Source organism: Aulonocara stuartgranti (assembly GCF_965226115.1).
Source record: "Aulonocara stuartgranti genome assembly, chromosome: 6".
Lineage (NCBI taxonomy): Eukaryota > Metazoa > Chordata > Actinopteri > Cichliformes > Cichlidae > Aulonocara > Aulonocara stuartgranti.
This window is the reverse complement of record NC_138944.1, coordinates 32436141-32457498: the sequence shown is the minus strand read 5'-3', so window position 1 is coordinate 32457498 and position 21358 is coordinate 32436141. Positions and strand designations below refer to the sequence as shown.

Sequence of the window (21358 nt, the reverse complement as noted above, 5' to 3'; positions counted from 1 at the left end):
GCCGTCCTGCCGGCAGTTTCAGAAAACTGAAGGCTCTCTCTCCCATCTAGGAACAACAAGTAGGCCTGCAGAGCGAGAGCGAAGATTTAACAGGGAGCCAATGAAGGGAAGCCAATACAGGAGAAGTCTGCTCTCTCTTTCTAGTCCCTGTCAGGACTCTTGCTGCAGCATTTTGGATTAATTGAAGGCTTTTCAGGGAGTTTTTAGGACTTCCTGATAATAATGAATTACAGTAGTCCAGCCTGGAAGTAATAAGTGCATGAAGTAGTTTTTCAGCATCACTTATTTAAAACAACATATAAAAGCACAATCATAAATATCAATGTACAAATATGCTAAAAAAAAAAAAAGGGTATTCAGAGCCGAGGCTTAGCAGTGGAGGGGCAGGGATGCAACGCACAAACTCAAAAAAAGAGAAAAGAAAACACACTAATACACAAGTGCAGCACACTATCACACACTCACACTAATAAACAAAAAGAAGACAGGTGTGTAACACTCAAAAGTTCCCACCACCAAGGCACCCCCAGTCTCCTCCACGTCAGCTCTCCACATCTGAATAAAAGAAAAAAGAAAATTATAATATATTACAACAAAACTTACATGCAGTGCTGGGGGGGGGGGTAACCCAACTGCAGGACCACACTGGTGATCTGCAGCTAGAAAAAGGGCCTCCCACCAGTGGTAACAAAAATCAAAACTACAAATCAAAACAACAGAAAACAACATACAATCTAAATAAAACTTTAAAATCTGGAGCAGACGGAATCGCCGTATTATTCCAACTTTCCGTCTGCCCGACTATAAGTTAATCATCCAGTCAATCAATGTGCACGCCAGCCGACTTCCGTAGCCAGCATGCATATGGCTGCTGTCCACGCCGATGTCCACTTTAAAAGGCTGGCAGCAGCAGGAAAAGAAACCTTGCAACAGGAACAGACAGTAAAAGCAAAGGCCCACACTTCCTGCAAAGTATAATAAGCATTTACTATAAAAGAACAATAAAAGGCAGAGATCGTAACAAACTGAATTACGTACCGAGTAAACAGCGTCACGAATCATGAGGACAGTGGCTCATTGGAGGCTTCCACAGCTACAACTTAAAAATAATATCTGTTTACCACCAAGTAAGGTAATGTACGCACTACACTGAGTAAACACCTACCAGCTGCGATGGAGGCTTCAGAAGAGTGACCCGCAGATGATCTCTGCAATACCAAGGGAAGTCAGGTGACCAAAAAGGAGATCACAGGTAAGCAATCCAGGAATGCTCAAATGCGGGGCGGATCTAGAGAAATTTTCTTAGGGTGGCAAAGAAATCAAATGGGGTGGCAAAATCAAAGCACCCCCCCCCCCCCCCCCCCCCAAAAAAAAAAAACAAAAACACATATGCAGGTGGTTACATATGGTTAAAATGATTCAAATGCGGTAAGTATACACGTTTTTCATATAAATATTTTCTATAATTTAATTATTCTCTGTAGCCCACATAATTACACACTTTAGTTAGAATCAAAACACATGTTTTATGTATGTACTGTATAGCCTGTATAATAAATAAATATTTAGCCCAATAAGTATAAAATCCAGAAAGCTACACAACACAGGGCGGTTCATTTAAAAACACAAGTCTAACTTAAGTTTCACACTGTTTTTTGTTAGAAAACAATCAACTCATATGGCTCCTACAGTTGCGTAGAGACAAAAGTGGACAAAAGAGGGGCAAACTTGTGGCTCCACAAATATAATTATAACGTAACATATACTATATCAATATAAACAATATTGTCACATCTCATATCTCGTATAACAATATATCAATATATATTTAAAGACTCGATATATCGCCCAGTCCTAACACCAGACATAAAAAAGTAAGACTAGGTGTTTTCATGGTCCCTGTGCCTCGCTGGCAACATGTTTGTTTTGGTTTTCGCTCTCTCCCTCCTCCCTCTCCCCCTCTCGCTCTCTCTCTGTCGCTGCGGCGATGCTCATTGCGGGCTCCCGCTGCTGGCCCACACACCTGCTCTCATCACCACACCGGCCGCTGATCCCAACTGATTGCAGTACTACTGAAGATGGCGAATCTACGTTAGTCTTCGCTGGATCGTTGAGCTATCAGCGTCAGTCAACCTGTGCATCTGCAAATCTGAATCTGTAAGCTTTTGTAACTATCCCGCTAACCTGACCTTTTTGTGTGTAGATTGTTTCTGGAACCCGATTACGAGAGGAGTGGCAGAGGAGGAGGAGGACTTGGAGCTTTTGTACAGAGAGTGTACCTTTTCCCTGATCCCTGTTTCCCCACGGACCCTGGCTACCTGGACCCCCTTTCCCCTGCACATTGTATATAGCCACTTGGTGTTGTGTTCACTGTAAATAAACGCACTGTCTTTCGCATATGGGAAACAACTGGCCTGCGCCTGAGTCCCTGCTCGCTGCTGAAGTCAAAGTAAACTTTATTGTCATCTCCGCTACATACAGTCCAGTACATAGAGAGACGAGACGATGAGGCTCCAGTTACAGCAGTGCAAGTAAACAAACAATAAATATAAGAAGAGTAAGAAAATAAATATGCACTTTAGGACTCGGGGTAAAGGGATCAATAACAATTTAAAATTTATATTTTATATTTTGATGATTTAAAGTCTCACACACAACCCATGGAAAGGGGAGGGAGAGGGGGGCACCAGAGGGAGTCTTCGCCCAGGGCGCCAAACAGGCTAGGACCGCCACTGCATCAAAACATCACATATTTGCAAAAGTGCTCTAACGTTTTCGGAGATGCCTGTTGCCCACAAGATGACCGCACAACATTTTTATTCTTGCTTGTTTTAACGGTATAAACAGTGAAAGGTGGTGGATTAGCCACTTGGTCATGATCAACTCTGGGCTGGACCAATTACAATACAGCCATATTGAGGTGAAAAGGAACACGATTCGTCTCGTACTTCAGCTAGAATGAAAAAAAGACACAAAGCTGACGTTATTCTGTGTTTTTGCTGCACAACTGGCTGTTCTTCTCTCATTCTCTCTCCCTCCCTCTCCTGTTGCTACTTCAATCATGAAACTGATCAATGATCAGCTGATCGGCTTTCCTCTCTTGTTTGTTTATCGCCCACTTTGCGCCAGATATATAACGGTGTACACAAAGAGTTGAACGCACGGGCAGAAATGTTGAGAGCGCAAGCAACACATTGCGAGCAAGCACAAGTGCAAAAACTGAGCGAGAGGGGCTGCTATTGTGTGTGTTTATGGATAATAGCAAACACTGAAATACATTTTTTGCACACAGCAATGAATTTTGTTCACTCAAATTTAGTTTTTCTTCACTCAAAATAAATTTCTTCTCAAAATGCAACACTTGCACCTGCAAATGTTTTTTTTTACGTGCGCTCAGAATAGTGGCACAAAAATAACACCATATTTGTCAGGCTAAAACAAACTGAGAATAAAGGTGTTTGTTGTTTCTTAGCTTCCACTGACTCTCCTCTGTCAGAGTCTGTTAGAAAATGCCCTTGAAAATTTGCCTTCTTTGTAAGTTCATCGCTGAATTTTACAGGTTTTACTGTTGATCAGACATTCCCAAACTCCCTTCCCACAGCTTATTTTGGTCTTCCAGCTCATGTTGCTCTTTTTATTAGGTTAATTGAGTGACTTCTAAAAAAGCAACCCATCTTTTCTTACCACAGCTATAGAATGCCATAGAAGGGTTCACCCATCAAAAGTAGTTGCAGCAAACACACTAAACACCCAAAAAAAAAAGTTTACCCTCCTAGTAATTTTCTGTGGAATTTAGAATGATAATCTATAAAAGCCTGCTCCCCAAGCCACAGTGGCTTCTGTCAGTTCTCCAGCTCTTTCAAAGAAATCTCCTTAATGTTAATCTCTTCCATGTTTTAGATTCCAAAAGGCTATAATCTTTACCATGAATATATAATTAGGTATTTGCATTTTTATAGAGACTCCCTGCCTTTATGTTCAGCGGGTCAACCCTTCATGCAAAACTTTCACGCAGTGAAAGTGTATTTAGTTTCAGTCTTGCTTTTAGTTCTTCTCTTTTAAACTGTATCCAAACAGAGCAGTTTGTAAATGTGTAACTTGTCCCACAAAAATTGGATAAGCAGAGTAGGAAAGATCCAGTCAGTGATATCACAAAGCTAAAAATAGCAGAATAAGTCTAATTAATAGCATTTCGGCATTTTGTTCCAAGACCATGGCATTTTTGCATGAGACATCTGAAAGATAACTCATGTTTCATGAAGAACATACCTGAAGAGTGAGGTCAAGATTGTTGCTGTTTGCTTGGATCAGCAGGCTTTTTGTTTACCTGACCTAATAATCTAAACTTCCACATGGTTATTATTAATACCTTGGCTACCTGGATTTTCGTCAATTGCTTGGACAACCGGGATACTAAATTGTCCATGAATAGCAAGTCCTCAAAGGTGCAGTTTTTTTTTAATTGTACATATAAACATACATTGTTTCGTTTTTAACTGTCTTCCAACAAATTACTGCATTTTTGTAAATGTAATTAATCCATTAAAAATACATAGGAATGGGACGCCGGATTGCACACGCTGCCATGTTGCCTCTCCATCAATACTTTGGCCGAGATGAACAATGCCCTCTTGCCCAATTGCAGTTTATGTATATGGATAGAAACAGTCCACAGTACATAGTACAACAAAGTGGAAAAAAAATGTGAAGAAAAGCAATAATGTGACCCTCATCTGGATAAAATCTCTTCCTCCTCTTCTCCTGAACTGAAGTCGGGGCTCTTACACATGAAAATGGGCATTAACATGCCTCCTACAGAGTTAAGAGCCATGGACGTTCCTTGAGCTGCCATACACTCCTATTTTAAAATATTCAACTCTGCAGCTGAAAGAAAACACATTTCCAGCTGTCTGAGAGAAGTGAACAGGGGTGATATTTTCATAACTTAAAGCCAGTGTGAGTGTTTGAGAGATGCTGACAAGACAAGGTCAGTCAATGGCACTTTGTCGTCATGTTTGTCATTTTGTGCTTTCTGTAGCATGTTCGAATGCTCGAGATTTGGTGAACAAAATGGTCATTTACTTGTGTGGGACCGCAAATTAGCCTCTGTGGAGTCTGTGTGAGACACCCATACATAGTATAGCTGAGGTTTGCTAACAAAGCCTGCTAGTGTTAGCTGATAAACTTGAATGTCTGCTCCAATATCTATGAAGTAGCAGAGTCACTTAACATCTGATTCGAAACCTGTTTGTTAGTGTGTAAAATTTTCCACTGGCATCTGTTCTTCGCTATTAGGGGAAAAATACTTAAAAAGACTTCCATCCACAAACCAACACAACGTCACAAAGTAATCATGTTGTGGTTTAGGTTAGCTTAAGCGTGTGCATGTGTGTAATGAGGTAATAAGGAGTTACAGGCTGCGTGTAATCAGCTCCTGTTGTTAATGGAAACCCTTTTCCCAGTTGTTTACCATATTTCTATGACGACACTCGCGTTCATTTAAAACTAACATAAAGCCTCAAAATGAGCTCGAATTCTTCTAAACCACACTGGCAGGATACACTGCAGTGAAAGATCATATAAAAGTATCTTCAGGCCTCAGCCAACACCTCTTGATCAAACACAAAACCACAGTCGTGTTATCATCAGAGCATTTTAATACTGTTCGTTTTCTCAGCATTGCTTTCATGGCAAAAAAAAATGTACACAGAAATGCTATTGACAGACAGAAGAAAAACATACAACAATGACAAAAATACAAGTTTCCCTAAATAAACAGGGAAAGTAGTGTAACAAGCATGTTGAAAATATTTCAAACATTTCCTTCTCCTACGACTGTCCAAAGCAACACAGCGAGTGTTTCAGCTGATATGTTGGGATAAGGGGAAAACATGAACATCTGTGGCTTTGTTTGGACTGGAGAATTGACAAAATAAAACAGTGAAAACTGAAAATGGGTGCTTGATTTTGGACACTTTGGGAGTATTATATAAGGACAATATGGGGTTGGAAGCATAAAAAAGGGGACACAAAAACAGCCGTGAAAACACACACATATACACATCTGAACAATCAAACTCATGTAAGTTACTGCTGTTAGATAACTATGAATCAAATAAGGCCTTTTTTTTGTCAAAATCCTCACAAAAATTGATTGCATGGTGCTTCATTTTTAGTTTGTAATTTGATGCAATGCCATATGTTGTGAGACAAAATAAAGGCTCTATTGTTCTCGAAATCCACATCAGCATGTAATATGACACTAAAAGATGTCGGTAAGGCTCGGGAGCAATGTTGCTTAGGCATTTCTCTGTAAACCTATTATACTCAGTGATAGAGTATGAATCCTTTTTTTTAAGGAAGAAGATATAAAAAACTGCAAAAAATTATTTAATCTCTACCCCAGACAGGAGAAAAAAAAATAAAACAGATACATTTCATTGCTTTTAGCATTTACATTTCACAGTCTGGTTGGCAGTAAACAAGCAAAACTACACAAACCAATAATAGTCACTGACCAAAAACACACAATGATGATGATTAAAGTCAAGTGGCAGACAAGTAAGAGGGTAATAGCAAACAAAAAGCTAAAGGGGCCACTGTCTAGACGATATCACTGGAACGATACAGTCAGCAGCCCCAGGAGAAAACTAGTGCCTAAAACTCTAAATCTTTGAACTTCCTTTCTTGGCACGTGTGTGCTGCTTTATAGGAGTGAGCTCTGAGGCTGAAGGCCTTTGAACAGTTTAGGGATCTTTACTGTTCAAAAACAGTCTGAGCCTTGTTTAACTATGTCTTTGTGGAGTGGAGGCAGACCTGGCAGAGAGACTAAAGTATCTGACACTGAACTTTTACATTCAGTTTAAATTTTGGAAAAAACAAAAAGCAGTCTGTATTTTATGTAAGAATGGCTGAGTTTTAATTAAAGTAGTTTTATGAATCAGCTTTTAGTAGATATTTAATTACTCCTCGCTGCTTTTGGATCTCATCTTTGGAGAACTTTAGCTTTGATTTACTTCTCCATTTACTTCTCCACTCAGGACAGTCAAAAATCCACCATTTATGCATGGGTTTATAGGCAGGGACAATTACTGTTTAAACTCATGTTAGCAATACTGCAAAAAAAAACAAAAAAAACAAAAGACATGCTAAAAATACAAAAATACATGACAAAAATGGAATACCATAATATCAACTAAACACTAATAATCTGCCTCTGATGGCACAGAACAATGCAGGCAAAGTCCGTTCCCATTTACCTTTCACAGCAAATATATTTCCCACAAAAAACAAATGATGTGGCAGAATTATGGTTGATGGGTCAGAAGAATCCAAATCTGCACAAGACACTTGCATGTTTTTGTTTCAGATACTGTCCACAACATAATATAGAGTTCACACAGCTCATATGGTCTTCAGCTTAATGCTGATTTTCAAAATATTTTTATTAATTCCACTTCCTTTTGAGCATTAACCTTGTGACAGTCTATAAGTGGAACATTTGAAAGGAAAATCCAAATGTTTTTTTCAGTGCAAGATCTTTTTATAATCCTTATGGTGCGGTCAGAGTTGGTTGAAACTCCAGTTTGTATTGGGACGTGTGGTCCAGATGTTTTCATATACACCAGTGACGTGATCCAGTTCTGTAGCTCAAACACTCAGGCACTTTCCCCATACCATATCTACTAAATCCAGCAACAGGATTACAACTCAGTCACATTGTTTCTGTTTTATAAACAAAAACATTTTAAAAAAGAACTGTCAGTTACAGCTGCGTCAATGCAAAAGGCACTTCCGTTTTCAGTTCGCTAAGACCTTTCTAGTAAATTGCACTCAGTTAGGTTTCACCACCATCTAATCCTGCTTGATGACTTTTAAACCACTTACCATTCATTTTGCAAATTTCCAATATGATGTCATCGTAATTTTACCATTCACTGACTCTGAAATAAATCATCCACTTTGTTGTGCCACCTTTTGACCTTGAAAGGATAGTAAGTGCCACTTTTTGAATTTTGGATGTTTGGACTGAAAATTCGATTTCAATCACTAAGTGAGCGATATCAGGATCAGAAACTATGGAAGGGGAGTCTTTACAAAATCTTCCCAACAGTTAGAAATAAGATGGTTTTAGTGACGTAACATTGTTATTTGAAGGGCAGTGGCCTTGCACTAAGAGTGCTACATAGTCCAACCCCCCGTTTTGTTGCATGTATGGAAGTGGCTGAGGAGTAAAACAATGATCGATCTCCGGCTGTTTGAGGGGTGTTGTACCGTTTCCTCCATTCTCCAGACAAGGTTTCCCCTCCAGTTCCATGGGATCAGGATCAGTGGGGCCCAGTTCAGGCTCCAATCCAGAATTGGCCTGCTTCCTTTTCCTTAGACAGATGATTGTCCCAGCCACCACAGCAAATCCCAGCACCAGTGCAAGAGCAGCTAAAGCAGGTATGAGAGTATATGTCATAGATGGCTGTGTCTCCACCCAGGGCTCTGAGGATGTCACTGGAATCCCTTCGGTACGAGCCTCTGTACATGACCCCATTTCAGCAGAGTTGTTGGCCCGAGAGCTGATTTTCTCTCCCAAAGGACTAGCACAGACTGAATAGGTACAGTTTGGTCTCAGACCACGTAAAGTGTATTCAGGATAGTTGGGTGGAACATTCAGTGTAATGGATCGGCGATCAGGCCCTGAGAGGTTACGGTAGGTCAACTTGATGCCACGAATATGCGGCTGTGACTTGATAAACCGATGCAAGTCAAGAAGGATTGATGTGGAGGTCACCTGACGTGAACTGATGGCATCAAGTTTATCAGGCATCTCGGTGGTAACTATAGAATCTTCAGTTGCTGGTGGTTGAGGAACATCATCCATATTTTCACAGTAGAGGCCAAATGTCCCTGACAGACACAAACAGCCGAGTTCTCCCACTGGGTCAAAATAACAAGTGCCACCATTAAGGCAGATGTTTGGTGGACAAAAGTGCTCATATTGCCCACTGGTGGAGCTTGGGAAGACTGGAGGTTCTGTTTTTGGAGAAATAGTTTCTTCACTAGGTGGTGGAGGAGGAGGAATAGCATTGGTATGGGTTGTTCTTGGAGATGTGTATGGCAACTGTGGAACAGAAGTACTTCCAATGGGAGAGCCCATTTGCAATGTTGTGGTTGATGGACATCCAAAATCTTTGTGATCCAGTTCTGAAAGCATCTTCCCAGCATTAACTAGAGGAAAGTGGCATCTGGTCTCTTCATGTCTCTCAAGAATCACTTTCTTCTCTTTTAGCCAGACAGGGAACCAGGCTAATGGGCACAAACAGTCAAATGGATTCTTAGCTGCTGTCAGGGTTCTCAACTTGGGGAAAGTGTGAAAAAAATGTGGTGGGAATCCCTGGAGATTTAGACTACTGAGATCCAGTTCTTGAAGCCCAGATAATTTATCAAAGTCCTCCACCCTCAGATCCCCCAATGGGTTGCCAGCCAAGCTCAGCTTGGTCAGCCCTTTTAGGAAATCATGTTTTAGGGCCCTGGGCACCTCAGCTAACTGGTTTGATGAAATGTCTAGCTCATGAAGATTCTTCAGGGAGGCTACGAGATCCTCATGTAAAGTAGTAAGCTTTAGAGAGGCCACCTTAAGTGTCTCCAGGTGGGGAGTCTGTAGGTCTGAGGGACTCAAAGTTGGAATATTGTTGTTGCTGAGGTCTAAAAGGAGAAGACTGGGGAACTGAAGTGATGGGAGCGAGGTTAGCTGATTCCCTTGCAGTTTTAGTTCTAGCAACTTTTCTAAACCTTCAAAAGCTTCCAAATGAATGCTCTGTATGCGATTTGAATGAAGATACAGCCTCTCCAGTTGTACCAAGCCAGAAAAACTGCCTTTGGATATATGGGTAATCTGGTTAGTGGACAAGTCTAAGTTCTTCAGTTTTGACAACATCTCAAATACACCATCTGGAATCTCTGTAAGCTCATTCTGGCTCAGATCTAAAAGCTCCAACTCCATTAGACCTTTGAAGTCTTCTTGAGCCAAAGTAATGATGGCATTTTGGAAGATGTAGAGATTTTGTGTCGTTGTTGGGAGACGAGGCACAATGGGGGCAGGAAGATTAATGCAGAATATAGACCCCTGCATTGGGCAGTCACAGCTTGCTGGGCAGTCAGATGATAACACCAGCCCAGAAGACAGGACAAAGAGCAGGAAGTATTGTATCATGGCGATGAAAGGCTTGCAAATCTGAAAGACATAAGTGGAATAGAAAATGGTTAGTGTCAATCATTAGTTGCTTGCTAAGGTGCCCATATTTACAAGACAAATTGAAACATAAACCCTGGTAATTTATAAATAGCTCTACAGGTAATATAATTAACTACTCTATGAAATAAATGAATATTATTTAAGAATTTTGTCAGCCTCGTACTCAAACTTAGATTCGTTTTGTCTAATAACAAATGCAACAGTTCCATAAAACATGTCCAAAGGAAGAAATTCAAGTATCAAAGAACACAGAAATATAGAAAAGTACAATGAGGTGGATACACACATACTTATGCTAGGGCTGCTCAATTAATCGAATTTAAATCTAAATTACGATCTGGGCTTTCAAGGATTAGTAAAAATGACTGAGCCGCGCTGTGTGGCAAATCGAGCGCACCTCTCTGCATTTCGAACACGCGTCACAACAATTAAGAGGACCCGAGGGAAGCTCGGAAAGCTAAGCAGAAGTTATTTGGAGAGGAGAGTGACTGCTGTTGGTTGAAAAGAGAGGTAAAAAACTTCAGTGGTGCAGAAACATTATGGGTTCGCGGAGTCAGACGTGGATCAAGTAGACATAGTGTGTAAACTTTGCTACGGTGTCGTAGCTGCACCACAGAGCAACACTGCAAAGATCATTAAACATAGATGTTTACATTTTTTTTTTTTTATATTGCAAACATTCGCACTGTTATCAGTATTTGCACACTATTTTATATTATTTTTTGACAATCTTTTTAAAGTCATTATTCAATACATTGTTATTGTTAAATAAATATCGTCAAATAATCAAGATCTCAATTTCAGTGAAAATAATCGTGATTATCATTTTTGCCATAATTGAACAGCCCTAACTTATGCTAAAAAAAACAAAACTTTATTTCCATAAACACAAATATGTATGCAAAATATAATGCCTAGAGCCTCATTATAGTGCCTTTGCTTTTCATGTCTGTAATGATCATCCTCCCCAGGGATAAAGGCCCATAGGTTAAGTGAGAGGTTAGCACAGGCCACCCAGGGTGACTATTTCTGAGTAGATAAGAAGTCAGTTCAGCCACTTCTTTGTGTTTATGGCATCGTTTTTAGCCCGTGAAACCCAGTCTGCTGCAGTGAAGCATGACATGCACAGCCGCAAGTCTCCCATATACAAACATATCTGAGGCGAATATGGTTTGCTGACAGACACATTACACTATTGTTTTATAGTGCCAAAAAACACAGGACAGTAGAAAACTGTGGAAAATTCAAGCATTGCATTGAAAATTTCCAACTAATTTTCCAGTGGATGTGTGAATGTTTTTTAAATCTCATCCCGCTTCCCTCTTAATCAGCACAAGATTTTACAAGGTAGTGTACAAACAGTGCTCTACAAAGAGATAATTGTGTCATCAAGCGTCTTTACTTTGCCCACTTTTATTGTTTATAGTCACATGTCTTATAGGAAGAATAAAAATAAGCCCCATGTATGCAGCTCACCCAAAAAGAAAGAAAAAACACAAAAAATGCACTTAAATGTATAACTGCTGTGTAGTGAGTAAAGAAGTTTTAATAATGTGTCTGGATTGAGCATAAAAACAGTAACAAACTGTTCTGCTGTGGAATAATGAAAAATGTAAAAAACAATTAACTTACAAATATGTTGCTGTTTTTTTATAATCACATGTTTAAATGTTCCTATTATGGTACACCATTTATCAATGTGCATTTCAGTCACCATCCTTAACATTACATCAGCTCTTTGTCTTTCATCTTCCTCTCTCTCCCCTCCACTCCCTTGGCCTGGTTTCTATTTGTTAAACTCTCACACTATTGCCCTTTCCAGGACTCCTGAGGCGGAAGTCAAGGAGAAACCTAAGATGTTTTATTAAAGTCAGGCGTGCACACATAGGGCCATACCTCTATTCCCTCCCTGCCCTATTTCTCCGCCATTCATTCCCTTCACCTCATAACATGAAAGTAGGAATTTGCAATATTCTGGGAAATTCTTTATGTAGTGACAGGAATGGAAAAAAGTGGTGCTGACAAGTGTTTTGAACACAACACAAGATTTTTTTTAGATGAATTAATATGGACGGTGCTCTGACCTGCTGCTCTCTTGATTCTCTGTTAACCTAAAGACACACTTTTATTTAACTGATCTTCCAGGACCAGTTAGAATGTTTCTAATGCTGTTTTATACAGATCACAGCACACTGTCTGGGAATTAGAATCTTATCTCTGATTTTTGTCTCTTGATGCCATACTGTATCTATGTGGGAAACTGGTCACTTTGCTAGTTTTTGCCAAAGAGAACAACACTGTTACACTTCATGTCCAATAAGAAATAAACACGGACACTAAATTGAACAGCTTTACAAACCTGCAAGTCTGCATATACTAGTAATTTTAACTGGTGTTTGAACTTTTAGGTAAAAAAACAAAACAGCAATGCAAAGACATGTTTTCAGACCCAAAGTTACTGGTGTGAGTAACATTTTGTGGCCATTTATCAAAGCAATATATCCATCCATCATTCAGTTTTTTTCTGCTTGTCCAGAAAGGTCACCAGTCTGCTGCAGGGCTAACTTTGCCTGGCATTACTTTGCTTTAGTCACCAAACCAGTACTAGTGGGGAAAAAACAAACAAAACAAACAAAAGCTACAGACACAAACTACAATGCACACCCTAATGCATACAATTAAAAGATCTAAGATGACAGCGTGCTCCACTGAACTATTCCTGCTATGACGGGCTTTTGTTCAGGAGAATGTCTTTATTTAAAGCCACTGCACTCCAGAGTCTGGAGCTTTCTTCGTGTGAAGTCAGTTGTTGTTTACAGAACATTATAGCTGCCTTTCAGTTCTTTAGGGTGCTACCTCTGACACACTTGCTAAGTGAATAGTGTGATGAAAGGAGAGGAACGACTGGAATATGAATGGTTGGAGTATTACACTCTTAAAGCTAGCCTTTATAGGCTTTTATAGAATATGTTTGCAAATCCAAGTGTGTAGGTAATCTTGAGGCCTTGCGCTTGCCAACTAACCACTGTCAGGACATGCACGTTTACAGCCTCTGTGAATGTTCTAGAATAGAATAGAATAGCTCTTTATCCGATTGTTCAGTCTGACGTCACTAGCCGTGTCTGGACCTAAACTCCGCTGCAGGTCCATATATCAAATGATCACTATGCCATTACTGAGAGTTGAAAAACTGTCTAAAGTCTTTCATCTTTAATAAAATGATCAGCGTTCTGCTCTACTAGGTGTAACAATTGAGTTTAACATCCAGGCATCCATGAAAACGGAATTTAGGACATTTAACGGAGTTAGAAGTTAGCAGGGAGTTAGCTCGCTAGCTTCTATCTAAATACAATATAGCATGTCCTGACTGCGGGGTTTTGGAAACAAATTAAAACGTACAGCTCTGTTATCACTTCCAACATAAATGAAGACAGAAAACTAAACAGCAGTGATGTTTGTAGGGTTACTGAAGTTTGGCTAGCTGGTATATAATGATGTGCTACGTGACCACTAGCGACACAGCTATGTTAGCATAATATAAACAAGCTAACTTTTTTTTCCCACTCGATAAACGTTAACGTGAGTGTTCTCGGTGGTCAGGAACAAATGTAATCGCATGGCAGGATGCTGTAAAAGGACCAAACTTCAGCCAGGAGAACAACTGAGATAATCCATCCACAATACGAGGTTAGTCATTCATATACTGCTGCATGGGCTGGGCTGTAGCTACATCCTAAGGTTTTAAAAACTGAGCTTAAATAAATGATTAGCGGTAATAAAAGCCGAGGGAGGTCAACAGTGATCACTGACTGTTTTAGGAGCTTTTTGAGATCAAATAGAAGAAAATACAAAACATTAAACATGTTAACAACACAAAAGCCATATTAAACGCAGACTACTTTAGGCCCGGAAGTAGGATTCATCGCGTCATCACTGAACAACCGGATTGTGACTGTTACAAGAACAATGAAAGGCAGTTTGGTATCTCTCCGTGTGAAATACACAATAGCGTAAGCAAGTATTTACATAATAACACAGACAGATTTACATTTACACAAGACAGATATGTACAACTTATTCTTACACCTGCATACATACAGATACACCCATAAAGACAGATATGTACAACTTATTCATACACCTGCATACATACAGATATACACATATATATATATACACACGATATACACATATATATATACACGATATACACATATATATATATACACGATATACACATATATATATATATAAAAACACCCAGCACGCCCCTGCGGGCGGTTTATCCTTCAAGCTCGGGTCCTCTACCAGAGGCCTGGGAGCTTGAGGGTCCTGCGCAGTATCTTAGCTGTTCCCAGGACTGTGCTCTTCTGGACAGAGATCTCCGATGTTATTCCCGGGATCTGCTGGAGCCACTCGCCTAGCTTGGGAGTCACCGCACCTAGTGCTCCGATTACCACGGGGACCACCGTTACCTTCACCCTCCACATCCTCTCGAGCTCTTCTCTGAGCCCTTGGTATTTCTCCAGCTTCTCGTGTTCCTTCTTCCTGATATTGCTGTCATTCGGAACTGCTACATCGATCACTACGGCCGTCTTCTTCTCTTTGTCTACCACCACTATGTCCGGTTGGTTAGCCACCACCATTTTGTCCGTCTGTATCTGGAAGTCCCACAGGATCTTAGCTCGGTCATTCTCCACCACCCTTGGGGGCATCTCCCATTTTGACCTCGGGACTTCCAGGTTATACTCGGCACAGATGTTCCTGTACACTATGCCGGCCACTTGGTTATGGCGTTCCATGTATGCCTTGCCTGCTAGCATCTTGCACCCTGCTGTTATGTGCTGGATTGTCTCTGGGGCATCTTTACACAGCCTGCACCTGGGGTCTTGCCTGGTGTGATAGACCCCAGCCTATATGGATCTTGTACTCAGAGCTTGTTCTTGTGCTGCCATGATTAGTGCCTCTGTGCTGTCTCTCAGTCCAGCTTTGTCCAGCCACTGGTAGGATTTCTGGATATCAGCCACCTCCTCTATCTGCCGGTGGTACATACCGTGCAGGGCCCTGTCCTTCCATGATGGTTCCTCGTCTACCTCCTCTTTCTTGGGTTTCTGCTGCCTGAGGTATTCACTGAGCACTCGGTCAGTTGGGGCCATCTTCCCAATGTATTCTTGGATGTTCGTTGTCTCATCCTGGACTGTGGTGCTGACACTCACCAGTCCCCGGCCCCCTTCCTTCCGCTTAGCGTATAGCCTCAGGGTGCTGGACTTGGGGTGAAACCCTCCATGCATGGTAAGGAGCTTTCTTGTCTTTATGTCAGTGGCTTCTATCTCCTCCTTTGGCCAGCCTATTACCCCAGCAGGGTACCTGATCACGGGCAGGGCGTACGTGTTGATGGCCCGGATCTTGTTCTTACCATTCAGCTGACTCCTCAGGACTTGCCTGACCCTCTGCAGGTACTTGGTGGTTGCAGCTTTTCTAGCGGCCTCTTCATGGTTCCCATTCGCCTGCGGGATCCCCAGGTACTTGTAACTGTCCTCTATGTCTGCAATGTTGCCTTCTGGTAGTTCAATCCCCTCAGTTCTGACTACCTTCCCTCTCTTTGTTACCATCCGACTACACTTCTCCAGTCCGAACGACATTCCAATGTCATTGCTGTATAGCCTGGTAGTGTGGATCAGTGAATCGATGTCTCGTTCACTCTTGGCATACAGCTTGATGTCATCCATGTACAGGAGGTGGCTGACAACTGCTCCGTTCCGTAGTCGGTATCCGTAGCCAGTCTTGTTAATGATCTCACTGAGGGGGTTCAGGCCTATGCAGAACAGCAGTGGGGATATATATATATATATATATATATATATATATATATATATATATATATATATATATATATATATATATATATATATATATATATATATTAGGGGTGCAACGATATTCGTATCGATATTGAACCATTCGATACAGTACTTTCGGTTCGGTACGCATATGTATCGAACAATACAACATTTGTAATTTTATCAATTTTCCTTCTGACGATGCTTTCTGTGTGGAGCGCTCAGTGAATCTGTGTTCGACTACTCCGCCTAGGCTGCACTGTCGAGCGCAGATCCACTGAGCGCTCAACACAGACAGCATAGTCAGAAGGAAGAGCACAGGGCAAGCTAGCGAGACAGAAGTTAAGCTCTCCTTGCAACAAGCAAATTGAACCTCATTCAGATCTGGCGTTTGGAATTATTTTGGTTTTCATGTGACGTATGACCCTGAAGGTAAGCGAGTCATGGACTAAAGTAAAACAGTATGTTGGATGTGCCATGCAATGCTCAATTACATTGGTGTGAACTAGTGTGTTAGCGCAGTTAGCTCATTAACGTGTTGGCCGTCTAGCCCCATGCACGGAGCGATCCGCGGTAGCTCGTTAACGGAGATTTGCCGTGTTGTGGCGTTAAGGTCATTTCAACGAGATTAACCTGAAAGCACTAGTGGTAACACAACGAATATGACTGCACATTTATGCCGACATCATCCTAGTGCAAAGACAAGTGGAAGCAGACAAAAAAAAGCAAGCATGCTACTAACTTTAGCCGAGTCATTTAGACAGCTGTTAGCACATGATTCTCCTTATGCTGCTGAGAATATAGCTCAGAAGAAGCGTATTGGAGCGGATGATGCCGTCATTCACCTCCTACATCGTTCCCTCGCTCACCTGGAGACCGCTGGAAGCACTGTGAGAATCATGTTCTTTGATTTCTCCAGTGCCTTCAACACCATTCTTCCCTCGGTTCTAAAGGACAAGCTGGTGAACTCTGGAGTGGACCATCACCTCACTACCTGGATCCTGGACTACCTCACCGACCGACCACAGTATGTGAGGACTCAGGGCTGTGTGTCGGACAGGGTCGTCTGCAGTACGGGGGCCCCACAGGGAACGGTTCTGGCTCCGTTCCTCTTCACCATCTACACTGCAGACTTCTCCCACAATTCCACCCAGTGCTTCCTGCAGAAGTTCTCTGATGACTCTGCAATAGTCGGCCTCATCACTGATGGGGACGACAAGGAGTACAGAGGTCTGACCCAAGACTTTGTGGACTGGTGCCAGCTGAACTACCTCCAGATCAACGCCAGTAAAACCAAGGAACTGGTGGTAGACTTCCGCAGGCACAAGCATTCTCCACTGTAACCACTGAACATCCAAGGTATGGACATTGAGGCTGTGGACAGCTACAGGTACCTTGGTGTTCATCTGAACAATAGACTGGACTGGACTCATAACTCAGACGCCCTCTACAGGATAGGGCAGAGCAGGCTGTACCTGCTGCGGAGACTCAGGTCGTTTGGAGTGGAGGGCCCACTCCTGAAGAAATTCTATGACTCTGTTGTGGCTTCTGCTATCTTTTATGGCGTGGTCTGCTGGGGCGGCAGCATCTCTGCTGGGGACAGGAAGAGACTGAACAGGGTGATCCGAAGGGCCAGCTCTGTTCTAGGATGCCCTCTGGACCCAGTGGAGGTGGTGAGTGACAGGAGAACGGCGGCTAAGCTGTCATCCCTGATGGACAACATCTCCCACCCCATGCAGCAGACTGTGACAGCACTGAGCAGCTCCTTCAGTGGGAGACTGCGGCACCCACGGTGTGGGACGGAGAGATTTCGCAGGTCTTTCCTCCCCACTGCTGTCAGACTCCATAATAAAGACTTTAACTGATAAAACACACACATCCATACATATGCAATAATACTAAGTGCAATAATCCTTTCTGTCATCGTTGTATTTTTACTCAGTTGTATATAGTATTTGTATTTGTATTCTATTTTTATCTTATTGTATATTTATTTTATTTTATTCTACTGTATATAGTATTTTATTTTATTCTATTCTGTACAGTTGTGTACTGTATTTATTCTTGTTGTATTCTAATTTTTGCCTCATAACTTTTGCACTGTCCACTTCCTGCTGTGACAAAACAAATTTCCCACGTGTGGGACTAATAAAGGTTATCTTATCTTATCTTATCTTATAGTATAGCTTTTATTTTGGAAAGAGCCATTTCTCTGTAATAAACTCTCTTTTCCAAAGATGAGTGATTCCTCAATCAGATACAGGGCTTGCAATATCGCTAGCCCGACGTCCCGGAGCTAGCGATTTTTTCAGTCGGGCTACCAAAATCTATCTCTTCCCTGCCCGTCGGGCTATTGTAGGAAAAATATATGTCAATGCTTTTGCATTCTTTCGGAAATGTAGCTGGGTAATTATGTCATTGGCATCGGTGAGCCACTGTCAATATGTGACATATTGAAGTCGCGTTTGAATTTGCGCTTGTTTTTTGCTTTCACTTTGCAATCGTGCGAACTGTGTATAGAGAGCGACAGCACTGATCTGTGAGTGATGATAATTTGTGCACCAATTCCTCTGACATCGTCTTATTAATCGTTAGCTTACTATGCAAACATGACAAGTGAAATCTCCCGCAGCAAGCTTAAACATGTGAGAGGTTGATCACGCAGAGAATCGCTGAGCTTATGTGAGTGCGTGTGTAAAAGCATTTCAGTTCTGCTGAGCCAAATAAGACAGGTCAGGGTGAAGAAGTGACAGCCAAAGAAAAGCTTACCACAAAACGGAAAAGTTATGACAAATCAGACTATAAGGCAAAAAGAAAGTGCAGCTTTATGGTTTCATGGACAAAAGAATTTCCGTGGCTGCAATATGATGAGCTAAATAACCAGGGCTGCACATAAGTGGTCCGCAGGTGCACATTCGCTGTCAAAATAAAAAACACGCACAAGGGTTAGGGTTAGGGTTAAATTTAAAAACTGTACTTTTGAGTTAAAATATATATTTATAATTTTAATAAATGACAAATTAAAAAGGCATGAACATCTTTTTTTGTATCGAAAAAATATCGAACCGTGACACCAAAGTATCGAACCGAACCGTGAATTTTGTGTATCGTTGCACCCCTAATAAATATATATATATATATATATATATATATATATATATATATATATGAGCTGAACCTAACAAGCTGCTTTAAGTTACTCACGCCCTTATTCAGACATCCCAACAGTAATGGAAAGAACCATGTCACATGTGATATTTATCTTAGATGGTGCACAGAACTGTCCATGTGCTGATTCCAACATGTAATCCAAAGGCATACATGACTTATCAGCAGTAACAGTAACATGCGTACATGTATAATTAAATGTGACTTTTAGTTGCCCATATAAGTATTTCATGAGCTGTTTTTATTCTTCATGTTTCACAAAAAGAAAAAGTACAATATAAAATAAACTGCCTCTTTGTCCCTGTTTACTAAATAACTTTCAAAATATCTTTTAATAATGTTGTCACAAGCTGTAGCTACAATACTGTAGCTGTGTGTTTGATATCAACACACAGGAGGTTGGGAAGCGTATCTGTAACCGGAAGGTCGCCGGTTCGATCCCTGGGCTCTCTGTCCTGGTCTTTGTGTCCTTGGGCAAGACACTTCACCTACCGCCTACTAGTGTTGGCCAGAGAGGCCGATGGCGCGATATGGCACCCTCGCTTCTGTCAGTCTGCCCCAGGGCAGCTGTGGCTACAACCGTAGCTTGCCTCCACCAGTGTGTGAATGTGAGAGTGAATGAATAGTGGCATTGTAAAGCGCTTTGGGTGCCTTGAAAAGCGCTATATAAATCCAATCCATTATCAATATCAGTTGGTGTAAATAATTTTCAGTCATCTATCAAAACCTTGTCTCATTATGTCTTTTGACCTTTTTGACCAGAAATATTTTTCCAAGACTTATAAAACTTACCTGATGTCAGACAGCAGCAATGTAAATTATTAAAACTTGTGTATGCTTTACTTTCTACATCTTTGTTTAATCTTGACCATTGTTAATTTCAGTCAAGTAAAAGGAAAATAAGTTGGCAAGGCTTTTAGATAAGTGTTAAACACCACTGTGGCAGGCCAAATGAAATGCCTTAAACATAATATTTTCAAAGAGCTTACAGGAAAGCACATTTATTCTTAACTTTCTGCTTCACAAACACCTCATCTATTTTGAAATTTCAAAGGAATGACAGGATAAGTAGGAGGGGAAATAAGGAAAGCTTAAAGCTCAATCTCAACATAAGCACTTTAAGTTCCTCTGTTTCTTCTGCTGTCTGATATTAACCGGGTGCCAACATCATAAAGCCAAGAATCTGCCAAGCACAGCACTCCAAAAAAATGGACATACACAGTGCACGCAAGTAATCCTGCATTACGCTGCAGTCACAGAACTTGTTGCAAAACCAGTTCTCTTTATTCTTTCGTACGTGTATAATTAAATGTCACTGCTTTTTGTTGTCACAGTAGGACTTAATGGCACACAGCATATCCTTAGCCATGGAGGCTGTGTGTTGAAAGGGGAACGTGCTCATCAGAAGATGAAAATTAAACAGTTCGGCACACACCCGACCTGCAGAACAGCAACTCACAGGCCTCTGAATGTATTCACACAGGCACGCACACATTCTTGCACATGTTCACGCCAGGAGACACACACAAACACAGAGTCTACAACACAGCTGGATTTTGTTACCCACAATACACTGCAGCCATCTCTCACTGTGAGACAGAATGAAAGGCCCACATAAACTTTACTCCTCCCCTGTGATAAGAAGTGGGCAGCAAGAATAAATGGAGATGGGGAATTGCAGAGAACGAGTGTGAGAGGCAAGATGTTTAAATAGCTGGTTCGTTGACGCCTGCCACAGTTCATCCACAATTTGCTGTATACAAAGACTCACTCATCTAAACTTAAAGTGCATGGCAAAACCCAAACATGATTGTGTTGTGTATTCTCTCAAAGCAAGGTGCAAGGAGTCTTGGTCCTGTAGAAGCACAACTATGGTGACTTGACGACATAAGAAAGAAATTCCGCAGCATTATGATAAGTTGAACCTTATTTTGAAAATCCGCAGAACAGTTACATGGCTTAAAAAAGTCATAACAACAACCTCAAGAAACCTGAGCAGGCTTGTACAAAACATTCTGCTCTGCTTTTGGTTTGTTGCTATGACTTCTGGTCCATCAAACTTTATTGGACTGATGTCACTATTTTCCCAAATGTCAGCAATGAA

The 21358-nt window shown here is 41.2% G+C and overlaps 1 protein-coding gene across 2 annotated transcripts in view; it reads right to left on the bottom strand.

The window, feature by feature from the left end:
* Positions 1–5634: 5634 nt before the first annotated feature.
* vasna (vasorin a) overlaps positions 5635–21358 on the bottom strand; it is a 37564-nt gene continuing 21840 nt past the window's right edge. For both annotated transcript variants that reach the window (XM_082536027.1, XM_082536026.1), the window contains one exon: positions 5635–10225. In XM_082536027.1, the coding sequence (XP_082392153.1) occupies positions 8114–10204 (2091 nt within the window). In that variant the 5' untranslated portion in view covers positions 10205–10225 and the 3' untranslated portion in view covers positions 5635–8113. The remainder of the gene's footprint in view (positions 10226–21358) is intronic.